We start from the raw sequence: 9,681 nt of genomic DNA, 5'->3' as shown, positions 1-9,681 counted from the left end.
AACTAACAAATAACCCCAGAGCTCATGTCTCTAGCTGCATATGTAGCAGATGATGGTCCAGTCAGCCATCTTTGGGAAGAGTGGGCCCTTGGTCTTCCAAACTTTATATGCCCCAGTACAAGTGAACACCACGGCCAAGAAGGGGGGTGGATGGGTAGGGTACTCGGGGGGAGGTATAGGGGACTTTGGGGATAGCATTTAAAATGCAAATGAAGTAAATAACTAAAAAAATTGGGAAAAAATAAGAGTGAGGGATAGCCTTACTGGTGGCACAAGCCTTTAATGCCAGAACTTGGGAGACAGAGGCAGGTGGATTTCTGAGTTCGCAGCCAGCCTGATCTACAAAGAGAGTTCCAGGACAGCCAGGGCTATACAGAGAAACCCTGTCCTGAAAAATAAAACAAAACAAAACAAAACAAAACAAAAAAGAGTGAGGGATGGGCAACCCACCAATCTCAAAAGTTTTAACTCAGAATTTTTCCTGTCTAATGGAAATACAGGAACAAAGATTAGAGCAGACACTGCAGGATAGAATATCTAGGGACTGCACCTCCATGGGATCCATTTCATATGCAGCCAACAAACCCAGACATTGTTGCTGATTCCAATAAAAACTTGCTGACAGGAGTCTGATTTATCTGACCCCTGAGAGGCTCTGCCATAGCCTTACAAATACAGATGTGGATTACTGGAGCCAATGATCCGATTGATCATGGGGACCCCAATGGATGAGTTAGGGAAAGGACTGAAAAAATTGAAGGGATTTGCAACTCCATAGGAAGAACAACAATATTAACCAACCAGATATCCCAGAACTAGCATGAACTAAACTATCAGCCAGAGAGTACACAGGGAAGACCTACTTGCTCCAGCTGTGTTTGTACCAAAGTATTGCTTTATCTGGCATCAGTGAGAGGAGAGGTCCTTGGTCCTAGGAAGGATGAATGTTCCACCATAGGAGAAATCTAGGGCAGTTAAGTAGGAGTGGGTGGAGAGATGGGGGATCACCCTCATAGACACAGAAGGGAGGGAAAAAAAAGCCAAAAGGCTTTGGAAGCTGGCAAGGAAGATAATATTTGAATTACAAATAAATAAAAAAAAGGTGAAAATGAAATTTCCAGGACTAAATTTTGAGATTTAGTATCCATGTTTTGGCGGTTGTTAATTGTTAATTTTTTTTTAAATGCCATACATTATTCTGGGTTTCATTATGGGACATTGGCACAAATGTAGCATGTACTTTTCTGATATCTGCACCTCATTCACAATTATCTGTTGCCCATCTTGCTAGCGACTCATTCCTCAGGTCAGTCAACCTCATTCTCCTTCATGAAATTCCATGTGCATATTCAATTTTCAAATCAAAAATGATAATTTCATCCATATTTCCTTACAACCAGATTCACATGATACACCCGCTCAAAATTCTTTCATCCCTTTCCAGTTTTGAAATTATATATCTCCTACTTTCTTAGAGCAAAGTTGTTCAAACACACCTATATGCACACACACACACACACACACACACACACACACACACACACACACACTTACTGATAACACACTCTGTTATATCCAGACTCAAAAATGTTGAATTTCCTCAGACAGTTTTTAGTTTGAAATGATGATGTCCTGTTCTATTCTTAATTCATCTTAACAAAACCACATAATTCTTGTAGGTTGGAGAAAAGTTTCTTATGCAATTTAATTGAGTAAAGAATTTTAATGAATGCCCTTATTATTCTTAGGGTTATTTGGTGTTTCTCGTGATGCCCGCTTCACCCTGATTTTATTTATTTTTTATATTTTTCTCACTATCTTTCATTTAGAATGTCTAAGTGCTTGACTCTCAATTTTTTTAAAGAACAAAATTCTTGTTGTTTTTTTTTTTTAATACTTTGTGTTCTTTTCGTTGTTTCTCTCACCAGAGCAAAGATGGCCATAAGTATTAATTCTTATTTGATTTTTGAACTCTAAAACAGTTTTAGTATACTTGTAAATTTATTTTAAGCATAGTGTTTATACGACATCTTCTAAGTAGTTAGCTTGGTCCTACTACATGCACCATGGGAATAAACTCAGATTGTAAGGCTTAGCAACAAATGATTTACCTGTTGAACCAACTCACAGGTATGTATCTGAAGAATTTTAATTCATTATATAGAAGGAAAGGCAAAATAATTGAAAAGTAACCATAAACTTTTTGCATTTTACCAGCCCTGAATAATTATTTTAATAATGAGTGTGATATTTAAAGTAATGAATATGAGTCTCATTGCATATTCCACATCATGGGTCAACTCTTATCCCCTACTTCCTGGATTTATAATATATCTGGCCTTGAACAAGGCCCACTAAATATTACATTCTTAACATTTTCTCATAACTTTGTAAATACTTTTGTCTTCTATATTAATCTTACAGAGACTATGTTTTGTACCCAACAGTCTCATGATATAGTCTAGTAAATTAATATTGTATTCAGTTCTTCATGGGCTCCTATATGTACAAAAGTACATAATCATATTTAGGTCAGATATACTCATGAAATATGACTAAACTAATACTCTCAAAACTTGTGACTATAATCTAATGTACATGCAGTTTTACTATAGATTATTTGGAAAATCTTTTCCAGAATACCTTCAAAATGCAGTTATATTTTCTTAACTATTTCTTTGTGAAATGCAATATACAATGAATTTGCAATGAGTTAATATGGGGGTCGAGGCACCAGGTACAATTGTTTGTTTTTGCAAGATTTTGTTAATGCTTTTTATATCTCCAACTAGTGAATTAGAAAAGTGATATATTCTATATTTGCAGTTGTCTTTTAATTTCATAATCCCAGTGTGGTACAAGAATACATATTAGCAGGATTTATCAGAGCAGAAAATACTCACTTCTCTCATTTGAAATTTCATTTTCATGGTAAGGGATGCAAACAAAACAGCAGGCTGCCATTCCCTTCTTCCAGAATCTTCTGAATCCAGGATTACAATCTGCACTGCACACAGAGGATGAGATCTGAGAAAAAAATTAGGCATATACTGATAATGACGTTCATCTATTTCTTTTATATTTTATATTTGCACATGAAGGTTTTGTTGTTGTTGTTTTTTGTTTTTGTTTTGTTTCAGTTTTTTTTTTTGTTGTTTTTTTTATTTTTCGAGATAGGGTTTCTCTGTGTAGCCCTAGCCATCCTGGAACTCAATCTGTAGACCAGCCTGGCCTCAAACTCAGAAATTTGCCTGCCTCTGCCTGCCAATATCTGGGATTAAAAGTGTGTAACCACCACACCTCGCTGCACATTAAGATTTCAAGAAGCTCATTTTGTACACAACAACTGATTGACATTTCACTTTGTCCAGTGTTTAATGACCGGCTATGAATATTGGAAATGTACTGAAGAAATGTTTGATAGTTTCTGAGTGTGTAATAATTCAGAAAAAAAGAGCTGATTTTGAGCTGTGTGCAAAAACTACAGAAATTGCAACCTGATGATTTTAGTTAATTATTTTCAATCTGGCACTAAGTTCTGAGAACAGAGTAAACTTTCATTGAAATATTTTCTCAGTGAACACTAGTCTTTCCACAGATCTATGAAGCATAATTCTCTGTAAATTAATTGGTAATTTACAGAGGAGTACCTATCGCACTGTGGGCATTCGAGCCAGTAAGTAGTATTCTTTAAGATATATGCTTTAGTTCCACTTTCGAGTTATCCACACCTGTCTTTCTATGATTGTATGTCAAATCAAGCCTTCCTCCTCACTTTGCCTATAATCAAATATTAAATAAGGAAAGAGAGAAGAAAGATAATATTTAAAGAAATTTGAAAAAGACAAATATGTCCTTAAGTACCAGATAAAAAATATGACCTTGAATAAATTCCCATTGCAAACATGAGAAACTGTACATAAAAAAGAGTGTATACATACAGTAGTTTAATATGGTTGGAAATAATAAATTGATGTGTAGCAACCTTGAATATGGAGTGTTTCATGACATCTCAATGCTTTCCAGTAGCTGGAAATACTGGAAAAAAATGGATAAAAATTAGATAGTTTAATGTTAATTGAAGAGATGTAGAATTCTTCCTATGTTTTTGATACTGTTGAAACAGGGTCTTACCATGAAATACCAATAGATTTGGACTACCAATCAAGATTGGAGTACACTTTCTCCCCCCCCATTATTTTCAATAAATTTATGTTAACCCTTTGTAATTCTATAAAGTCTATTTTGAGCGAGAGTAAGGAAAATGACCATACTTTTGTACATTATGTTATTTTATTTTAAGATAGTGTCTTCATATCACACATGACTGGTTTGGACTCACAATATAGGGCAGACTGCTAAGAGACAGACAGATTTTCATATCTCTGTCTCTAAATGGCTTGGAGAAAAACATTAAACTACCTGATATTATTTCTGATATTCATTGATAATAAATTTCTCTGAACATATTATATAGTAATTTCAATAAGTTGGTGAAAGAAATTGTTATAATATCAATCTGTCTTCCTTCTGTTCAATCACATATTTTGTTACTTTATCTCTGAATGAATGTGGGACTTGGTTAAGAATCATTCATGAAGGTTTTTGGAAAATCATGTAATTTTATATTTTGCAGTGTATTAGATATAATGGATCTGCATATATTGAACTATGCTTACATCCCTTGTATAAATTCTCCCCAGGAAGAAGAGAAGAGGGAGAGGGGGAAAGTATGAGAAGAATCATGTATGGGAGAAGAAGGAGAAGATGTACAGAGGGTCAGAAAATTGAACAGAGGTATGTAGCAGACAGGGAAAGAGAATTGTGAGTAGCAACCAGAAACTTCCAGATGCCAGGAAAACAAGAGACTCCTAGGACTCCAGAGGGATGACATTAGCTGAAATATGCCAGAATGGAGAGGGAAACCTGTCAACACCATATTCAGAGATTATGCATGGTGCACCCAGTTGAGGTATAGGGCCACCAATCTCCCAGATTTTAACCCAGAATTGATACTATACAGGGAATATGAGTGGATCAGATACTGAAGGAAAAGTCGGACAGAGACTTCCCTACCTGAAGATCCATCCCATATGCAGAGACCAAACCCTAATATGGTTGTGGATACCAACAATGCTTGATGACAAGAGCCTGAAACAAATGTCTCCTGAGAGTCTCTACCTGTTCCTGACCAATACAGATGTGGATGCCTGAGGTCAACCATCAGACTGAGCACAAGGAACCCAATGGAGGTGATAGATGAAGGACTGAAGGTGTCAAAGGGACGTTATATGGCATCAGTGAGAGGGGAGGCCTTTGGTTTGGTGAAGGCTTAATGCTCCAGTGTAGAGGAATGCTTGGGCAGTGAAGCCAGAGTCCGTAGGCAGGTGGGGGAGCACGGTCATAGAAGCAGGGTAAGAAGCAGGGTAAGAAGCAGTGTAAGTGATGGTATAGTGGTTTTGCAGAGGGAAAACAGGAAAAGGGGATAACATTTGAAATGTAAATAAATAAAATATCCAAACTAAGAAATCGAAAAAAAGGCACAAATACAAAATCACAATAAAAATGGGAATATATCACATGGGTAGCTGTTAGCCTAACACAGTATTTTCAATCTTAAATCCTACAAAAGTAATAAACAACAGAATAATAAGGGCAGGTTTAGCAATAAGTCTGCATGTGTATTACTTGTATTATGCTAAAGACATTGATTTTTAAGAGCCAAATGATAATTAGTTTATACTTCTTAGAGACATGTTACCATATATTATAATATTCAGACCACTGCCATGCTTATTCAAAATTGTTAATCTAATTTTACATTATGAATAGAGCTATAAAATACTAATTTTTACAGCTATCTTATTTAAACTTGAATCTTAATGTGTTTATTTGCTCACAATTAAGATAGAGTTTTATAACAAAACTCAAAATCACGTTTTTTAAAGCACAACTAAAAAAGTTGACCTAGAAGAGGAAAAGTTGGATAGGAAAGGAAATCCAAGCATAAAGCACTGCTTAAGATGGCCTGATCAAAACTGTGGGATATTTCAGACAGGGACAAAGCAGCCCCTTCTGACCAGTGTCTCAGGTACCTTCTGGTCTTCACTGGTCTACCATAGTTTCAAACACAGCAGACAGTTCCACCATCCAAAGGGGAGGTACCGTTGCAGGCTGTCTAACATATGAAGGATCTTAGGATTCCAGGATCCCAGGATTCCAGGAGCTTGGTCACACCAGCGTCTCTAGGTCTCAAAGGAAGATTGATTGCCAAGAAGTCTGATACAACCAGTATCTCAGGTTCACAAGATTCCAGAATCACAGGATCACAGAGAAAGCTGGACTCTGAGGATTTCTGACTAAACCAGGATTATAGGAAGGACAGGCTTCAATCAGATACATTGAGGGCATCAAGCACTTGAGATAATCAGAAGGCAGGAGGCAAGAATAAGAACAGAAGCAACAGAAACTAAGGTTACTTGGCATCATCAGTACTAAACCCTCCCACCATAGCAAGACCTGGTTACACCATCACACCAGAAAAGCAAGATATGCCTCTAAATTCACTTCTCATGATGATGATGGAGGATTATAAGAATAGAATAAATAACTCCCTTAAAGAAATACAGGAGAACACATCCTAACAGGTGAAATAATTGAACAAAACCATCCAAAAATCTAAAAAAGGGAAGTAGAAACAATAAAGAAATCACAAAGCGTGATCACTGTGCAAATAGAAAGTCTAGGAAAGAAATCAGGAGTCATTGATGCAAGCATAACCAACAGAATACAAGAGATAGAAGAGAATCTCAGGTGGAGAAGATACAATAGAAAATGTTGACATAACAATCAAAAAAAAGTGAAACACAAAAAGATCCTAACCCAAAACATACAGGAAACCCAGGACACAATGAGAAGGCTGAACCTAAGGATAATAGTTATAGATGAGAAGGAAGATTGCCAACTTAAAGGGCCAGTAAACATCTTCAACAAAATTATAGAAGAAAACTTCCCATACCTAAAGAAAGAGATTCCCATGAGCTACAAGAAGCTGACAGAACTCCTATAGACTTGACCAGAAAAGAAATTCATCTTGTCACACAGTAATCAGAACAACAAATGCACTAAGTAAAGACAGAATATTAAAATTAGTAAGGGAAAAAGTAAAGTAACATTTAAAGGCAGACTTAGCAAAATTACACCTGAATTCTCCCCAGAGACTATGAAAGCCAGAAGATCCTGGGAAGATGTCTTATAGACCCAAAGAGGACACAAATTCCAGCCCAGGCTACTAACCTTGAAAACCTCACAATTACCATAGATGGAGAAACCAAGGTATTCTATGACAAAACCAAATTTACACAGTATCTTTCCACAAATTCAGCCCTTCAAAGGATAATAAAGGGGAAATCCAAACACAAAGAGGGAAACTATCCTTGATAAAAAGCAATAAAGTAATCTTTCAACAAACCTAATGAAGATAGCCACATGAAAAACATTCCAAATCTAACAGCAATAATAACAGGAAGCAACAATGACTTTTCATTAATATCTCAATATAAATGGGATAAATTCCCCAATACAAAGACATAGACTAACAGACTTGTTATCTAAACAGGAGCAAACTTTTTGCTGCATACAGGAAGCCGACCACAGGGACAAAGAAAGACACTACCTTAGAATAAAAGGAAGGAAAACAATTTTCCAAGCAAATGGTCCCAAGAAACAAAATATTCTAATATTGAATAACATCGAATTTCATCCTAAAGTTCTCCAAAAAGATAAGGAAGGGCACTTCTTATTCATCAAAGGTAAAATTTACCAAGATGAAATCTCAATTCTGAACATATATGCTCCAAATGCAAGGGCATCCACATTCATTAATGAAACGTTAGTAAAGCTCAAGACACATATCTTACCTCACACAATAATAGTAGAAGACTTCAACATCCCACTCTTTTCAATCAACAGATCCTGGAAACAGAAACTAAACAGAGACACAGTGACACTAATGGGATTATGAAACAAATGGATTTAACAGATATCTATAGAACATTTCATCTAAAACCAAAGGATATACCTTCCTCTCAGCACCTCATGGTACCTTCTCCAAAATTGACCATATAATTGTTCATCAAACAGGCCTCAACAGANATGTAAATATTGAAATAAACCCATGCAACCTATCAGATCACCAAGGACTAAGGCTTATCTTCAATAACAACATAAATAATAGACTGTCAATATACACATGGAAGCTGAATAACACTCTACTCAATGATAACTTGATAAAGGAAGAAATAAAGCAAGAAATGAAGACTTTTTAGAGTTTAATGAAAATTAAGCTGCAATATACCAAAAGTTATGGGACACAATGAAAACAGTTCTAAGAGGAAACTTTATAGCTCTCAGTTTCTCCAAAAAGAAACTGGGGATAGCATATACTAGCAGTTTTAAAGCACACCTAAAAGCTCTAGAATAAAAGGAAGCAAATTCACCCAAGAGGAGTCAACACAGAAAATAATCAAACTCTGGGCTGAAATCAACCAAGTGGAAACAAAAAAAACTAACTATACAGAGTCAACCAAACCAGGAGCTGGTACCTAGACAAAAATCAACAAGTTAGATCAACTCTTGCCAGATTAAATACAGTGCACAGTGAAAGTATATTAATTAACAAAATCAGAAATAAAAAGGGAGACATAACAACAGAATGTGAGGAAATCCAAAACATTACCACATCCTACTACAAAAACCTATACTCAACAAAACTGGAAAACATAGATGAAATGGACAATTTTCTAAACAGATACCAGGTACCATAGTTAAATCAGGATCAGATTAACAATCTAAACATTCCCATAACCCCTAAAGATATAGAAGCAGTCATTAATAGTCTCCCAATCAAAAAAAAATCCCAGGACCCAATGAATTTAGTGCAGAGTTCTATTAGACCTTCAAAGAAGACCTAATATTAATTCTTCTCAAAATATTCCACAAAATAGAATCAGAAGGAACTCTACCCAATTAGTTCTATGAGGCCACAATTACTTTGACATCTAAATCACACAAAGACCCAACAAAGAAAGAGAACTTCAGACCAATTTCCCTTATGAATATCAATGCAAAAATACTCAATAAAAATCTTGCAAACAGAATCCAAGAACACATCAAAACGATCCTCCATCACAATCAAGTAGGCTTCATGCCAGAGACGTAGGGAATATGGAAATATATGGAAATCCATCAACATAATCCACTATGTAAACAAACCCAAAGACACAAACCACATGACCATCTCATTAGAAGCTGAGAAAATATTTGACAAAGTCTAATACCCCTTCATGATTAATGATTTGGACAGATCAGGAATTCAAGGCAATTCAAATGTCAATGTGATTTTAGTTTCACACCTATGCTTCCAAGGCCTGAGGACATTCAGTTTACATAAGATTAATTTACAGTCAGAGCAACATGGCATTTCTTGGTCACAAAAATTTGCCCACTGTTCTTTGCATTTGGAAATTACATTAAGGTTAATCAGAGATAAAATATGATACCAACAGTATTTGACTACCAGAATTTTGTGTTTGTGCTGGTGTTGAAAAGGGCAGTCTATTTCAGGGTTTTTATGTAGAATTGCCATTNACATAACATCATTGTGTTCCAGGAATTACTTTT

At 35.7% G+C, this 9,681-nt stretch overlaps 1 protein-coding gene across 1 annotated transcript in view; it reads right to left on the bottom strand.

The window, feature by feature from the left end:
• LOC110315299 (vomeronasal type-2 receptor 116-like) overlaps window positions 1–9,681 on the bottom strand; it is a 20,652-nt gene that overhangs the window by 746 nt on the left and 10,225 nt on the right. The window contains 1 exon segment of the mRNA XM_021189385.1: window positions 2,904–3,027. Within this exon segment, the coding sequence (XP_021045044.1) occupies window positions 2,904–3,027 (124 nt within the window).

This window comes from Mus pahari, unplaced genomic scaffold (assembly GCF_900095145.1).
Source record: "Mus pahari unplaced genomic scaffold, PAHARI_EIJ_v1.1 scaffold_10226_1, whole genome shotgun sequence".
NCBI classification, from domain to species: Eukaryota; Metazoa; Chordata; class Mammalia; order Rodentia; family Muridae; genus Mus; species Mus pahari.
The sequence above is the reverse complement of the archived record's forward strand: the minus strand, read 5'-3'. Positions and strand labels throughout refer to the sequence as shown.